This window comes from Benincasa hispida, chromosome 9 (genome assembly GCF_027475165.1).
Source record: "Benincasa hispida cultivar pf3 chromosome 9, pf3_genome.v1.1, whole genome shotgun sequence".
Lineage (NCBI taxonomy): Eukaryota > Viridiplantae > Streptophyta > Magnoliopsida > Cucurbitales > Cucurbitaceae > Benincasa > Benincasa hispida.
Genome location: NC_143486.1, coordinates 67,526,395 through 67,544,947, shown reverse-complemented (window position 1 = coordinate 67,544,947; position 18,553 = coordinate 67,526,395). Strand labels below are relative to the sequence as shown.

The 18,553-nt window shown below is 28.5% G+C and overlaps 1 protein-coding gene across 1 annotated transcript; it reads left to right on the top strand.

Annotated features, from left to right (window-relative positions):
* Nucleotides 1–8,938: 8,938 nt before the first annotated feature.
* Nucleotides 8,939–12,647, top strand: LOC120087248 (C2H2-like zinc finger protein). The gene is made up of 4 exons (XM_039044178.2): nucleotides 8,939–9,346; nucleotides 9,431–9,786; nucleotides 10,510–10,610; nucleotides 11,413–12,647. Exons 1-4 carry the CDS (start codon nucleotides 9,203–9,205, stop codon nucleotides 12,066–12,068), a joined length of 1,257 nt encoding a protein of 418 aa, XP_038900106.1. The 5' UTR covers nucleotides 8,939–9,202; the 3' UTR covers nucleotides 12,069–12,647.
* Nucleotides 12,648–18,553: the final 5,906 nt, after the last annotated feature.

The following is an 18,553-nucleotide window of genomic DNA, read 5'->3' as shown; positions in this document are numbered from 1 at the left end:
AATCCTATATAAGATATGAAATGATTCAAATCACAAATTTAATTATAAAAATATAATTGAAAAACTATTTTATTACTCGGTAGAGATGAACAACCATCCATATTATACTTAAAAAATCCTCAAAATCTGTTTAAAGAATTTATACTTATGTATATTGCTACTTGAATTAAATAATACTCATTATATCTATAAATTATGAATTAAATAGTTAATATGGTATTCTAAAGATCTACAATACTGATGTTATATAATTATTATGACCACGCACACAGGTAAATAGATAAATTATTGTTGATGGGACCAATATATAATAATCTGTAAGCCTTAAACTATATATTAATCAGTGAATAAAAAGGTTGTTTAATCAATAAATATAAATGATCCCATTTCATCATGTCAAATGTGGAGACTGTTTAGGTTTAGTTTGATTAATTTAATGTATGGAGTAGATTAATGTCTGGTCGCCGAGGTTGAAGAAGACAAGAGAACACTATACTTTTAGCAGAATATAATTGGTTGGCCAAATCCATGGCTGTTCTCTAACCACTCCTACAAATATATATATATATAATATAATAAAATACAAATACCCACTTTGCTATTATAATTAATTCAACACCCCTAATCTCTTTCAATATTTTCTTTCCAACAAATATGGGTTTGATAAGTTTTTTTTTTTTTTTCCTTAGATGTATTTGGTTCACAATTTTAACAAATTTGAGTTGCATAGTCTCTTGTATTGAAAGTTTACATTTATGTAACAAGTTATATATATTTTTTTAGGTCAAATGTGATGTGGGGTGGAGTGGAATCTAGTCTCTTGGTTATATGTTTATGTTACCATAATTAATTATAATTAAGAAAAATTATTTTAAATAACAAAACTATTAAAAATATTTACAAGTAATAACAAAATATCACAATATATCTATGATAGATTATGATAGACGATAAAATTTTACTATATTTGTAAATATTTAGATTTATTTTTCTATATTTAAAAACGATTTTAATTAATAATAATGAATGACAACTCATCTGTAAAAATAAAATATATTGACTTAACAGATCATGTAATTTGTAATTATAATATCTCGAGAAATTATAGGTTTGAATTCTCTTCGCATATAATATGTATTATAATGTTTATAGAAAAATCAATACTAAAGTTTGAGTGATAGAATATTTCGAAATCCTAGGTCTATGTATAGTTTATGAAATCAATAAATTTATATTTGGAATAACAAATTCATGTATTAAATGTAGGTTGGACTTGCAAGCTCGTGTGGATCTCGAGTATGTTATAAGAACTTCTTGAAAGGTTTTTTATTTTTTCCCTCATAAATAATAATAATAATAATAATAATAACTCATTTAAATGGATTTTCTGTTTAATAAAATGGGAAAAAAAATGTTATAGCTTTGTAGCTTATCTGTCTGCTATTATTTATTTGATTTAGTAAATTAGCTCATTACATTTTCTGAAATTTATTCTCGTACATTCAATTGTCCAGTCATAATTAATTTATTGTCATGTGACAATTTTTTTTTATTTTCAAAAATATTTTTAAATATATTTTTACGGTATAGTCGAGATAGATTAAAAAAATAGGTGCCATAAAAAATGCACTCAAATATATATATATATATATATTTAATTTATATGTTAGCTTTGGTAGTTGACATTTAATTTGGTAAGGGAAGCATATATGAACCAGTAATAAGACTAATTTGAATGAATTGCATGTGGGTGTGACATCTTTTAATTGAAAGTTTGACTACACATTTACATTCAAATAAATTCCACTTTTCAATTATTAATGATCTAAATTAATACCAATAGTAAATCTAGTTGCTGACTTTCTCCATTTAATTTTTGCTATAATGGAACACCACCTTTTATTGAGAAAAAATAAAAACAAAACAAAACAGAAATATTTATGGTTAGTTTCAGAATAATAGACCCCCTTGGAATCCTTGCAGGAATATAATATTGTATTGTCAATGTAAATTTGTATTGATTTTCTTTTTATAATATTACCATTCAAATCAAATAAAAAGTTAAATATTTCAAACGGTAACATCATAGAACGAGGTTAGAAATGTAATTTAGACTTCCATTTACTCTCTAATCATGTGAGACTAGTTACCTTAGTTAAAAAAAAAAAAAAAAAAAAAAAAAAAAAAAAAAAAAAAAAAAAAAAAACTGGTAGTTCTTCAACTTTATTCAAAGTATCAACTCATGATTTTGTCACTTTATTTTTAAATTTATAACAATTTAATCTTTCAACTTTAACAAATAACAATTTAGTGTGTATACTTTACACTTTGTATTCTTATGATTTAATGAAATTATTTCTTACACATGTAGATCATTATATTGATCGAAAATAATTTTTTTTTTATAAACTATAAAAATTAAGACATTACATGATAAAAGGTAACTCATAATTTTAAAGAGATTTTTTATAATAGGGACTAAATCTTAAAATTAAAAGGAAAAAAAAAAGCTTTCATCTTTGTAAGTAAATGCTTTTAAAAATGAGAAAGGGCATTTATCTGAAATGTAATGAAGTGAAACGGATTGAAAAGTAGAAAAGATGAAAAGAAAAAAAAAAAAACAATGAAATAGGAATTAAAATGAAAGGTAGGTATTTAAAATTGGAAGAAATAGTTGAGAGTGGTAATTGAGAAAAAGTAATTGAAAAAAGAGATGCATGGTGAGCGTGGAAATTGATTAAGTATGAAAGCTGCACAAACTTTGATTTGAGCAGAGGAAGGGTCGTCCACATAAAAAGGTAAAATGATGAAACGAGGAAAAATAAAAGAGGATTATAGCAATTGAGCATATGGAGAATTTGAATCAAACCAAAGAGCATGGCGACAAATATTTGGCACTTTCTTTTATGCCCTCCCAACCCATCTGGTCGGACAACCATTTTTCTTCCCATAGAACCTCCCACTTACCCCACCTTACCCTTTTGATACCTTCATAAAACTCTTATTTCCCTTTAACTTCATTTAGGTTGGTTTATGAATTTTTAATCTTTCTTATCCTATTTCCTACGTATTGGATATTAAGGAAGTAGAATCCTCCATTTCAATCCATTCAAGATTAATTTAGAGTAATTAAGAGTTAAATTGAGCATCCAAGTTTTAAAGGATGTAAAACGACTAAAAAGTCCCTGATGAGAACATAGTGACGCTCTACATAGCATAACACTATGCTCAAAGACAGAGAATGTTGTTTTGGAGAAAACGAAGACAACACGATGCTGCGACATTACGTATTTTGACGGAAAAGAGCAGAGGTGCGCACCCTCGAACATCGCTATGGTATCTTTACGCGCGAGATCTATGCTTCAACAGAGCGTCGCAACCCTGCGCAATTGATATAAATACAAATTTTCGATTTAGGTAAAAAGAGAGGATAAGTTTTAGGTCGATTTTGAGAGCATTAGCTCGGTTTTGGCTATTTTGGGCCAAAACTCATGAGATTACTTTGTATTTTGATCTTAATTTGAATCTCGGCATCATGATTCGGATTCGATGAATATTTGAAGGTCAAATCGTTGGTTTTGAGGTTTGTTCGATGTTTTCTTTGAATTTTATGAGTTTTTGATGAATTCTTCTGGGATCTTTATGTTACTTTTTGATTTCCTATGTTTGTTTGAATTTCAAGAATGAACATATAGGTAGATTAAATTGATGACTTAATCGCATATATTTTCGTTTACCCTTGCTACTATATGTTTTTAGTGTATCTAATTGTATTGAAAGTATGCTTAATTTCAGTAGCTATAGGTTTTAGTTATAATTATGACTTGATTACTAGACTTCTAGGATCGCCTAAGAGATAACGAAACCTAAGATTGGAAATGCATTATGTTAGATTTGACCATTCTTGTTTAATGTTCTAATCAATCTAAGAAATTAATGCAATTAACTAAATGAAGAGGCGTGTGTGACAACATTTAATTAATTTAGGAATCGACGACATGTTGATTTTCCATAGGGAGGTTGTCGAGGTCATCCTTACATTCAATTAGGCTTGAGAAATAGTTAATCCATGAATGTTTACATGAGTAATCGGTGAATAAACTCATAGATAGCCCAACGGTCTCTAAATCAGCGAGGGTAATCTCGCGTATTATCATCTCTCTTTCTCAATATATCTTCCTTTTTCGTACTTTAAATTCCACATCTAGTCTTTCCTGTCAAACCAAACACAAAAGCCTTCGTTTTTACCGCTTTTCAAAGACTAATTTAGCTTAGAGGATATTGTATATTGAGCTCCATGTGGTTTGACCCCGGACCTGTCGCTTGTACCCTAGTAGTATAAGTAGTCAATTCGGTGAAATTATAATAAATATTATTTTATCGTCGAAGAGAGGTTTACAACACTCATTCTTTGGTCACATCACCTTTCTGTTAATCATTTGAGAGTTGGGTGTTTATAAGAAATATATTGGTTGGTGTGCACATCTCAGTCACATTGTTCATCCTCGAGCTGATCTACAAGAGAATTTATATCAGTATCGTGTTGAGTATACTTTGATGACTATCACAAAATTCATTTCAGTGTGGTGTTGAGTATGCTTTGATGTCTATCTCATGAAGTGGTGGAATGAGGCTATTTATAGGCTTCCGTGTCTGACACACTCGCTTGAGACATGTGTCATATTGGTGATGTCTACATGGACGAAGTTGCTGTTGGTTTTTGCAAAATATTAGAAATGCAGATATCACATCTGAAAAGTTAAAAAAGTTGAAGAGCTTATGTCTTTGGTTTCTAACAATCCCAATTTGAAGCATTTTGAGCTTAATATACTAGATCAATTGTGCAAGTGGTATAATGTTTTGAGGGAGTGCTCTTGTAATTGGAATTGACGAGAGGTTATTGTGTGACTGTAATAATTGAAAATTTTCTAGTCCATGGTTTTTTGTTCGGTTTGGAGTTTTTTCATGTTAATTTTTGTATTCCTAGTTTTATTATTTTCTTTTAATTTCTTTCTTATTTTTCTGTTTATTCTTGTGGTGGTAGTAGAAGGTTTTCCACAACAATTGTCGATACTGCAGGGTCCATGGTTAACAAGCTTGGCTCACACATTTCTTCTTTCATAAATAGTATGGAGCTCAAATTGACCGATCTAGAGATCGAGACCTTGTTCGACTAACCCAAAGATAGACTTTATTGAAAAAAAACAATAAATAAAGACACGATGAGATTGGAAGAGGGAGAGGCTACAGATCAATTATTTTTCTTCTTCTATCTCTTTTTTTCATATTTTTTTTTTCATTATCTCCATAATCAACCAACGGCCAAAAACTAACGTGTTGGTGATCGGTACTAATTTGAGCCCAAAACTAACATCTAATAATTAAATCGTCAAATTGCCCACTGTATTTTTTTAAAAAAAAAATAAAAATAAAAATGAAAAGATGAGAATCATTGATGTAATGGTTGTCTAGCTTGCTATAATACTTAAAGTCAGACATAAGATGATTAGACTAAGACTTGTGAAGCTTCTTTGATCGAAATTTGAAACTATATGAGAATTCACTAAAATTATTAGAAGAAAAAAACAATCATGTGGGAATTTGAGGTTAATAGTATTCTTTTTCCCCTTAGCAGCCACATCTCTCTCACATTCCACTATCCATTATAAGAAGATTAGAATATTGTGTTAAGGGACAAAAAGAAGCAAAAAAATTGGTCCATTTGTTATTAATTCTTTATGGTTGTTTTTCTTTTTGTTATGTCTTTGGCCTTATTCACTTCAGCTTTTACTACTCCTTGGAATCTGGAAACCATCTCCATCTATTCCCTCAATTTATATTTCTTTATAGATCTCTGACTTTTTGGTTTCTTCACTTCACACTCAATTAACCTAATTTCCTTTGCCCATACCCCCTTTCAGTCTTTACATTATCTTTTTAATCTAATTCTCTATTTTCATATTAAAAATTCCACTTCTCCAGTTGTTTCTAAAGCTTAAAATGTCAATATATGTGAAGATATCGAAGTCAATAGATATTTTTTTAAAAAAATTTTGTACCTTATTTCTTTTTTATGTTCTATGAATTTTTTACCATTAAAAAAAATATGTCGATGATGTTGAATAAGATTAAATACCATAGTTGTCCACATTAATTTTCAACTCCACAAAATTGCCTATAAGTATGACGTCATACTCATGGTGCAATCTCCAAGGGAATTTAATGAATGTGAGTGGTGTTAGTAAAGTTGTATATTTGACCCACCAGATTGCCAGTTTAGTTACCCTATATATACTTTACTTCAGTTTATTTTAGTTTTTATATTAAAGAAGTTTCTAATAAATATTTAAATTTTGAATTTAGGTTAAGTTTTTTTTTAAAATTTATTTAAAACATATTTTTATCTATTAAACTATACCAGTATCTCATATTTACGAAGAAACATGTATATTTTTAAATTTATATTCAACTATTTTATCCTCGTAGTATTACGATAAATTTACATAGATACGTATACAAGAATGTATGTATGCGAAGGAAGATGAGGACCAAACGATGAGTGTCATTAGAAACTTATGAATGTCTACATGAATTTTCTCAAGGTGAGAAAGAGCAAAATTGATAGTACCAGTGAAGTTGATGTTGACAAGTCAGTATTTGAAAGAATTGCAACTTCAAGACTGATGTGATGATTGGAAATATGATTGCGTTTCACATCAAACCAGTTGTGGAGAGTTTCATCGTCTTCATTCTATGTGACTATTTTGCTCATAGGATTTTGAAAGCCAATTTTAAACCGTCATTGTGTTTAAACTATAAACAAAAGTAAGAAAAATGTGTGTGAGCCAAAAAGGTCGGCGACTTGACGAGGGTAATCGTCAAAAGCTAGCCAAAACGATGAAATTCAAGAAAAGGTTGTTGAATCAACGATTGCAGACATGAGATTGAGAAAGAGAAAAAGAGATTTTGGGGGCCGACTAAGTAAAAAGATGAGATTTAGGTTTTTTGTTATCTTATTTTAATAATAATAATAACAACAATATTAATATTAAACTGAATATATATATATAGACGCATATGTTTCAAATATTTAAAATTTAATTTTCATTTATATGTTTCTTTTTAAGTACGACAAATCATTTTTACGTGTTTATATATGAAAAATTGAATATATATATTTCAAACATTTAAAGTTTAATTCTCATTTATATGTTTTTTAAGTACAACAAGTCGTTTTTACGTGTTTTAATATGAAAAATTGAAAACATACAAAATATGAAGAAAAAAAAAGATCCAACTTAATTTGATGAAAATATGTATAAAACAATGAAAAAATATTTAAATACAACTGAATTTGTAGCAAACATTTAAACAAATAGAAAGTTAGTTAGATAAAATCAAATTTAATAATAAATAATAAATTCAAATATAATTTGGGGAGAAAATTCATAAAGTTTGTCGTGATTAATTCAATAAGTTGTTGGATAAAATCTAATTTGATAATAAAATATAAATTCAAATATAATTTGGGAAAAGAAAAAAAACGGGAAGTTTGTTTATTTATAATTACATTGTATTCGTAATTTCATTTTCATTTAAGTTTTAATAACCACATTGCATTTATAACCCCATCAACCACAAAACCTACTAAAGACGCCTTAGTCGATGGCAAAAACAACAAGATTACAAAAGTGAGTACTTATTTATTTGTCAAAAAGACAAATTAATGGTATAATAAGATAATAATGAATACAAAGTGATTAAAAAAATATAAAAATAAAAAAATTTAAATCAAATATACAGTTTATTAAACGATAGTATGTATAAAATATTAAGTAAAATCATAAAAAAAATTAATCCGAATTTAAAATAATAAAAATGAATAAAATAATGTAAAATTTATAGATATATAGTTATAAACAAATTAGAGATAAATTAATTCTGAATATTTTTTAAAAGTAGCTAAATCAAAACAGAACATATAGTTAATTTGAATCGATTAGGGAAGAAAAATAAGGAATAGATTGGTTTATTTTAAATCAATTCGTGAAGTTATCAAAAATCTAATTTCAATATTAAAAATAAATTCAAACTCCAAAAGAGGGTGAAAATTACAGGATGTCACTCATTTTCAATTTTTAAATTGAATCTGTTAGATTATAATATGATCAATTTAATTATTAATCAAGCTCTCTAATTACATTATATTTATATCCTAGTTATTAATCAAGTTCTCCACTTGCACTATATTTATATATTAGTTATTAATAAAATTCTATTGAGACCGTTCTGTAAGTCACACCCTCTGATTGGCCACTACTTCTCCTTTTATACAATTAGCTATTCTCACTACTTCTCCTTTTATGCAATTGGCTATTCTTCGAATCTTGAAACCCGTCACTATTTATGATTCTATATTTACCATATATTTGTAGTTTCATTGATAATAAAAGCTTTAAACTAGACAAGGACAAGGATTTGAAAATTCGTGACCATGTGCATGGAATTGCCACAAATCTTATTATTTACCGATTTTGTCATTTTTGAAAACCAAATCCTAAAATCTACCCTACAATTAAAAAAAAAAAAATCCAACGTATCTTTATCTAGAAGGAGATATGCATATTTAAAAATAAAAAATAAAAAATGATACGTCAATTCACGTATCTGTCACGTATTTGGACATATCGTGACAGATACATATCTGATACTATTTTTCTGTACAATTAGAAGTATCTATGCTACCTAGATGATACATTATATATATATTTTAACTTATTTGAAAAACATAAAAAAAAGTTTTCTTTATTAAATTATATATATTTTTTTATTTTTTTAAAATATCTATGATACATACTTTACTGCATTCAAATTGTTTGGTATATTCTATTGATTTGTTCCATCATAATTTATCATAGAATAATTTTTTTAAAAATATTTTAATTTATTGTTTACGTGGGTAGTGAGGGTGAAACGCAAAAGTGGAGAGAGAGTAGAAAATAATCGTAATAATAATAATAATAACGATGATGATGAAAAGAGATGATAAAAAACAAAAGAAAGAAAAAAGAAGGGAGGCCCACAAAACCACTCTCTCTCAAGTTTTCCTCATTACATATCTTGGATCCCTCTCCATTTCTTTAACTCTGTTTCTCGCTGTGTGAGGAAAAACAGAAAAACAGAGGAACTTGCATTTGTTTTCATGGCGCTCTTAACTAATTCCTTCCAAGATCACAAGAAACCCCTCCGCAATAAACGCCGGAAAAAACACCCAAACCCAACTCCGCCGCCCTCTTCCGCCCAATCCTCATGGGACCATATCAAGAATCTCATCACCTGCAAACAGGTATACTCTGCTTCACTTTAATTCATTTCACTCATATAATCTTTTTTTCTTTAAATAAATTTGATGATGTTCTTGATTTTGTAGGTTGAGGTTTCCAGAGTTCAAGAGCCGGCGAAACGGTCACCGGCGTACTCGAAATTGGGGTCTTCTTGCAGGTCCATATGTAGCTTTAGAGATGTGGTTCATGGCAATGCTAAAGTAGTTCATAGAGCCGACAACTCGCCGGAAAGCAGCTCCGTCGGACAGGAAACCAGGTTGCTTACTAGAAAACCTGCAAACGGTTCTTCGTCGCGTTCTCTAACGGCGCCGGCGTCGGTGTCGGCCAGAACCAAAAATGGCGGTTCGGCTTCTGGTTCGTATAATTCCTCGTCTTCTAGAGGAATACAATTACGAAAACTTTCTGGGTGTTATGAATGCCACACCATCGTTGACCCTAGCAGGTATTTTCTCATTCTTGAATCGATTGAGATGCGTTCATGTCAGTAATTATGTTCTTAAAATTGTTAGTTTGGATGTGAGTCATCACATAAAAGAAAATAAAATTTTAGTATATAGAGGGATATCTATTTTTATTTAAACATTTTTAAAATACATTTAAAAAAATTATTTTGAATGATGGTTAAACACTTCAAATTTTTCAATATGAATTGTTTTTTTAAAATTAAACACTGTAAACAAAATACATTCTAATTCAATAAATAGGTGGGTGCTTTCTGAACTTGTTTGTTGAATACTTATCTTTTTACTATTAGAAAAAAAATATTTAAAAAAATATATACGTCAAATTGTAATCGAACGGTTGAATAGAGTAGAAAGTTTTCGTCATATAATCATTTTATTTGTTGTTTTCAATTTTTGAAAATTAAATTTATTTTATTCTAATTTCTTACTATATTTTGCATATTCCATAATATAAGAGTTAAGAGTTGAATTCTAAGTAAAATTGTAAGAAAAAAATAAAATTAATTTTTATTTTTAAATTTTCAAAAATTGACACAATTTTTGATAGGAAGGTAACCAAAAAAAATGAAAGTAAGGGTATACGTTTAATTTTTTAAAATAAAAAATAAAAGATTAAATGTTTACTAAAACGGGTCATTAGCCATAGGTCTTATATTTAATTTTAAGAAGAAAAAAATTTGAAAATTGGAATTGAAATTCAGGTACCCAATTCCAAGGAGTTCTATACGTCCATGTCCTCAATGTGGAGAGGTCTTCCCCAAGATTGAAAGCTTAGAGCTTCACCAATTAGTTCGTCACGCTGGTAAATTTTCCCTATTTCTTTTTTCTTTTTACCTTTTCTTCTTAATTCAGCTCTACAAACTTCTTCAACTAGGTTTTTTTTTTAACAAAGATTATCTAAGATTATAATAATCACCTCTTGTTATTACAGTCAATATCATTTTGTAGTTCTCAATTAACTACAATATTTACTATTTGTCACAATTTTTACTATTTTATCTTCATCATTTTTTTATTATTTATTATAGTATTTACTATTTTTCATAGTTTACACCTCAAACATATATCATTTTAATCCAAATTAAAATAATCTACACCCTAAACACAAACTATTATAATCCAACAATAATAATATAGAATTATAATAATAATTTTTTTCGTTTAAAAGCACCTATATATTTTTGTTACATGTTTCAGAAAAAAGGGTCTCCCTTTTTTTTCTTTTGATAGGTCTATTTAGTAAAGAAGAAGAGCAAAAAAATTTGTATTATTGAGTCGGTCGAAAAATATTATGATTTAATTTGAGTTCCATCAAAATGAAGGAAGCACTTTTATTGATACAGTTGAAAAGGGTAATTTAATAATAGCATAAATCGCTTTCATGGCCATGGGCACTTTGCCTTTACTCATACACCATTGCTCTCAAGGTTTCAATGCTCATTAATATTCAATTTACAGCTGGGTTCCTGTGGTATGACGTGTCATGTTTTTAATTCTTACCTTAAGAGTAAAAAACCTGCACGACCCGTTGACCTGACCGACAAAAAGATATGTCAAAATTAATTCCATTAAATTTGTAATTTTTTTATTATTATTTATTATAGTATCGGAATTGGGTCCTGACGATTCTGGTCGAAACATCGTGGAGATTATTTTCAAATCAAGCTGGCTTAAAAAGGACCGTCCAATTTGTAAGATCGAACGGATATTAAAGGTCCACAATACCCAACGCACAATCCAACGGTTTGAGGATTGCCGTGACGCAGTGAAGACACGTGCACTCGGAAGCACCAGAAAAAACCCGCGATGTGCGGCTGACGGTAATGAGCTGTTGCGGTTCCACTGTAGCGCCTTGTGGTGCGACCTCGGCTCACGTGGCTCAACCGGCTTGTGCGGCTCGATTCCCGGTTGCGGTGTCTGCAGTGTTATCCGTCATGGATTCCAGTGTAACCCCGGTGGGCCCCCTGGTGTACGGACCACCGCTAGTAGTGGTAGGGCCCACGATTCGTTTGAGTGTGGCGACGGGCGGCGACGGGCGATGTTGGTGTGCCGTGTCATCGCCGGGAGAGTGAAGCGGATCTCGGAGGATGCTGCGACGGCGACAGCGACGGAGGAGGAGAATGTGGCGGCGGCGGCAGCCTCATACGACTCGATTTCACGACACTCCGGGTTGTACTCGAATCTCGAGGAGTTGATGGTTTTCAATCCAAAGGCTATCCTTCCTTGTTTCGTTGTCATCTACGAAGCGCTCCAAACCTAATTAACGACGTCGTTTTAGAAGAAATATATGGTTTAATTTAGTTGTATTTCTTTCCTTTAACTCCTTTTATAGTTTTAAATTTTTTTAATTTTTAACTTTTCTTGCCTTTTCTTTTACATTTTTCAATTATACTATTTCCTTCTTGTGGATGTTAAATGTGAGTAATAAATAAGGGTATCCAAATATTTAATGAGTTCAGTTTAGATAAGAAATTATGTCACTAGAGAAGAAAATTGAAAATTTCTCTCTCTAATGTGGTCTAATTTTTGCTCTAAATTTTTTTTTCTGACTCATTGGGTACGAGCTTATTGTTGATTACATTTAATATCTATTTATAGAAATACTATAATTGAAAATTTTTAACGCAAGAAGTTAAATTGAAAAATTTGAAACTATAGTTCAATTATAAAGCACTTTAAAATGTAAACTCTAAAACAAATTTGATCATGTATTTCTTTAGGGTAGCTAACTTTACGGTTGTACATAGCTTTTGACGTTGTATTTATCGAAATTGTGGGTATTAATTGTCATAACTTATTTTATCTATTTTTTTATTATATGAGCTCAATTCAATAGTAATTAGCATGATGTTCTTTTAATCTCTTCATCTCTACCTTACAAGTTTTTTTTAAAAAAATATATATTTCATCTCTTTTAAAGTGAATTAGTACGTATTATCAATGGAAGAATTTTTCTTTCGGCGCTTTAATTTTGTTATTATTTATTATTATTTTTGGTAGGTAATGATGGGTTTATTTTCTTTTTATGGGCAATTTATGATGAAGGAGGAAGGAGAAAAGAAAAAATGATGAGGGTCCACGTGAGAGATTCTTGGGAAACATTTGAAGGAAGAAGTGGGCCTTCTAGGTCTTTGGCTTAGCTTTATTGACCCGAAATTTAGACAACTCTCCATCATTTCATTTCACCTATATTATCAAAATAAGAAGCATATGCATGTTGAATTATTGAGCATTGGAAAATGATATTTTCTATGACACATTATTTGATCATTGACATTATATGCCCACCTTTTGCCCTTGCGTTATATTTGTTTATCAATTTTCAAGGAGAGCCTTGCTACCTATCTAACATTATATACCTAAATATTTCTCAACAAATACTTTTTTTCTTATTGAAAATGTGTAGCTATATAGCATACAATTATCTCAAATGGATTAAATACCGAGAGGAGATCCAATATAAAAGAAGAACCAAATAATATTGTTACAAAATATATACATAGAGAGAGAGATTTTGTTGTCTTAATTTGAAGAACAAATTAACGATTGTGTTAAAATAAAAGCTATCATCATAGCTCAATTCAACTGGCCAATCCTAATTTAATTTGTTTCCTTTTTTGCTTGCCATTTCATTAGATATAATATATGGAGCATAGTGTATGAGTCAATTCCATATTTTTTTTTTCTTAAAAAAAAAAACATATTTTTGTGATGACATGCAAGTAAGATTTGACAACAAATCACATCCCAAATGAAGGGAATGATGATGAGATGCATGAATCTTGTGTTTTTTTTTTTTTAATTGTCCTTTTTCCATTATTATTGATCCATTAAACTTAGAGGAAGAAACTTCCAAGCAAGGTTTTATTGAATTTTATTTTCCTTTTCTGTGAAAAACTACAAAATTAAGAATGTGTCAGATTCAGAAATGGATCTTGTGGGTTTCTGTTTCTGTCAGCTGTTACTTTGATTGAGTAATTCTAATTTTACTGTCTGCATTTCGGCATCTAAAGCGGAAGAATGACCCGAAGCAAAAGCAATAATATATACTCTTTGTTTTTTCTGCCCATTTTCCCCTTCTCTTTTGTTTTTCTCTTCTATTTTAGGCTTATTCTTCACCTATGTATCTACCAATCTTTTTCTTTTCTTTTTCTCTATTATGTTTTTCTTGGTATGTACTCCAAGAAAAAGCAGTTAAAAATATGAAAACTACTTGGTGCATTTCTAGCATCACTATCTTTAGTATTTCGATAAATTGTCCGATCATAATTTATCAAATGGTAAATTTTATTTTTTTCTTTTTCTTTTTTAGAATATTTTAGTATTTTTTTTTATGTGAATGGTGAGATGAGATGGGTACATCTTAGAATACATCCAAGTATTTAGGCTTTATTGGATAAATATTTGATTTTTAATTTTTATTTTTTTGAAAATTAAACTTATAAACATTACTTTCATCCATAAGTTATTATGTTTGGTTATTAACTTTCTACCAATGTTTTCAAATCAAGTCAAGTTTTTTTTAACGGACAAATCGAAAAAAGTCATCCTTAAAGTATGGTGGTAGTTGCAATTATACCATGAAACTTTCAATTATAAAAATTGGGCTCTCAAACTTCATGAGTAATAAAATTAGACCCTCAAACAAATAATAGTTGTAGAAATTAGGTCCCTAAATGATAAAAATTGAACCCTCAAACTTACACAGTTGTCATAATTTCTACAATTATGTAAGTTTGAAGGTTTAATCTTATTACTTATATAAGTATGGTGACTTAAATTTTACGATTGAAAGTCTAAGAGTATAATTGCAACTATCACCATACTTTAATTAAGAGTGATTTTGCAATTTACCCTAAAAAATAGTTTTCAAAAGTTTATTTTTATTGTTAGAATTTTACTGGGAAAGAACAAAATTGTTACAAAACGAGACCTCAAATTTTAGTTTTAAGATAGAACACATTATATAATATTTATTGTGAGGATATGAAAAGTTTGTGGTCCTTAAACTCATCCACTCAAAGGATTAATGTAGTATATATCTCTATCACTCGAGTTTAAACCAACTTTTCGACTCTCCAATATATCTATTAATAAACACAATTTTAGCCCAAAAGAGTAAAATCAATCAAATATGTAATAACTCAAATTTGTTCCAAATATAGGGTGGGACAAGAAGGAACTGATCATAAAATCGATATTAATTAACTCAGTACTATTTTTCAAGTCAATGCTTCGAAGAGAAGTATCCTCTATTAAGTAATATTTAATTTTGTGTCGCATCTGTTTCTCGACTAGGACTTCAAAAGGGTCGATTCAATGTAATTTAGTTACAATTTTCTTTGATGTATAGTTTGTAGAGGTCTGTGCGATAACGGTTAGATTACGAGAGACACGATTAGAGTTGTATATTTATTTTTTGTGGTGAAGTCAAATTATGTAACAGTGGGTGCAATTATTGACAGGAGAGGAAGATGTATTAACTCCGATAAAACCTACAGCAACAGATGTTCTATCTAGGGGGGCACAACGAGATATTCAGTTTTATCACATTCGACGATCTCAAAATTTGATGGTAGATGATGTAACTGGTTTGGCAGCAAACGGAGATGAATCTCATGGCAATAATTGAAGGCCTTAAGCTAGCCAAATCACTGGGTATTCAATCGATCTAAGTCGAAACAGATTGTCGACTGACGGTGAATCTCATAAACAAAGAACAATTGGCTCTAAACGAAATTGGAAGAAATATCGAAGAAATTAGGATGCTGAAGGAAGAGTTTAGAGTAGTCTCATTTACTTATATAAATCGATTGTGTAATAAATTAGCTGACACTCTAACTAAAGAGGCTAGAATTACCCAACAAACTTGACATATGGGTCTGGGATTATCCAGTCCATTCCCAATCTATAGTTGAATCAAATCAAATGTATATCAAGCTCAGCCCATGAGGCTGTAATAAAATTCCTTCTTACTAAAAAAATAAAATAAAATAAAAAAATCCCTACAATTAAATGAGCCTTACAAATAAGCTGAGTTGGCAAACAAAAATAATAAATTTCCTTTTCTTCTCTTTCCCCGATACTCTTTTTCTTCTTAACTTCATCATCTCCATGGCTTATGGCTATCGTTGTTTGATATTTTAACCAAAATTAAAAAAAAAGAAGAAAAATATGAAAGATTCCTGAAATACCCCTCATCTTTTCTTTCGCTGCTTGTAAACGATTTAAATGGTTTCTTCAGTACATGGTTGAAAAAATTTCAAACTTTTGGAAAGATTAGAATATCAAACTTAAATATTTTTTTTTAGTACATGTGTGATGTGTGTAATATGTAAGATATGAAGATTTACGCCATAATTTAAAAAGAAAAACGATTACATGTCAATTGTCGTTGAGTTATGCTTATTTCGAATTGACATAATTAATTTTTGGATAAAATGTATTTTTTGATTTCTGAGATTTGGAGTTGGTATCTATTGGTCTATGACTTTCTAATGTTTCAAAATAAACATTTTAATCTTCACTTATGTCAAAATACTTATAAATGATTCATGACTTAACTTTAAGTTATTTGATATTTACTGGATTATTATGTGTTAACATGAATGTTAATTGTATTTGATCACATGTCAACTATATTTGATTGATTGAAAAATCAATTAAATATTATTCATTTAATTAGAAATGAATCTTAAACTTCAAGGACAAAAAATATATTTTGTCCAAGAATTAATTATGTTAGATCTCGTTTAATAATCATTTGGCTACGAGTTATTGGTTATTAGTTTTATGTTTTTAAGAAACAAAAACCATACACGTTTAGTTACTATATTTTATTTTCTGTTTTTTTTTAAAAAAAACATGTTTGATAATTTTGTTTTTGCTTTCTATTTTTTAAAAAATAAAAAAATATATGTTTTTATGACTTTTTTTTTTAGTTTTATATTTTTTCTATAAAAATAAAATCGAACTATTTTTACATGATTTTCCCATCTAGTACACATAATTATAAAAAGTATATCATTTTTTATTTCTATAATCCTATATTGATGAAATAATATTTGTACTTATTATTCACAAATTAAAAGAAAAAATAACAAAAATAAATATATTGAAAAAATACAATAAATTAGTTTTTATAGACCATTTATAAGAGAATAATAAAATAAATATTGTTATGGTGCTCAAAGTGTTATGAACAATTGTTTTCTATGATATGACAAATTAATGACCATTTAATGCAAGACTATCTCAACCATAGAACTCGATGAACACTATAACATGTGAGTAATTTGTATATAAAAGAGATTGAAAGTTGAGGAAATTTTTTTCTATATTTTTATAGACTACTTGTATCAATTAAAATAGCCATATCTTTTGATACAAAGTTGTGTTCTTTTAAAAAAAAAAATGTGTCTCCTTTTATTAAGTTCGTGGGTTTTTAAGCCATTAATGAAAATTTATGGTATTCTATTTCTTAAAACAATTAGTTTTATTTATTTTTTCAACAATTTAACTTTTAGTTTTGATTTTTTTTTTTTTTAAAATCAAGATATTCTTGTTCATATAAAAAAGGAGAATTGATACAGAACTTGAGTACTATAAAATAAAATATTATTTTCGATGTTATTTACTATTTACTTTCATATAAAATTGGAAATTATTATTATAAAATAGAAAATAAATCTTTTAATACAAAGTTGTGTTTTTAGAAAAGGCGCAACCTTTTATTAAGTTTTTTTTTTTTTTTTAAACCCTCTAATGAAAATTTATGGTATACTTTTTTTTAATACTTTTATTTATATTTTTCTACAATTTCACTTTTTCTTTTTTTTTTTTGAAAAGAAATGCATGTTTCATTCAACTTGCCACATGGGCATAATTTGTACAAGTGTCCTTATGGAGTTGGTTTAATATCCATGATGGATAATTAGAAAACCAATCGACATTAAGATCACCTAATCTGACATTTTTTGTAACTTTATCCGCTATGCCATTACAATTCCGATTACAAAATTGAAAGGAAATAGAGGTAAAATTATGAGCTAAGGATTTAATTTCATCGATCCAGCCATCTGCAATAATTGATGTAACATCCCAAATTTTTTAGGTAATTTTATTAAATTATCTTGAAATATTTGGATAAAATATGGGACTAAAAATTTAATTTAGAAGGCAAAATAATTAATTTAAAAGATACTTGTAAAGAATTGGAATTTTAATTCAATTTAAGAGAAAACTTACTTAGGGGAAAGTGTGATTTTCAAATTCATTAAATATTTGGAAGGATTAATTTATCTCAACTATTGGATTGTATTTTTTTAATTTTGGTTTGAAGCCAAAATTAAGTTAATTGGAGAAGTTAATTGGTTTGAGATTATTTTGATAAAAGTTTCGAAATTTTTGGATTATTTTGGATAAAGATTTGAAAATAAAGAAAATGAAAAGATTTGGAAAAGATTTGAAAAAGATTTTTATAAGAGATTTGGAATTTTTGGATTATTTTGGATAAAGATTTGAAATTTTCGGATTATTTTGGATAAATATTTGAAAATTAAAAAAAAAAAAAATTAGGATTTTGGAAATTAAAAGTGTTGGGGTTGATGCCTTAAATCTTGTGGATTCTGTAGTTTGTAATTATATTGTATAAACAATTTATTTATTTAATAAAATCTGAACTATTTTACTAGACATTTAGTAGCATTAATCCACAAAACCAATAAACAAACATATGTTATCTTC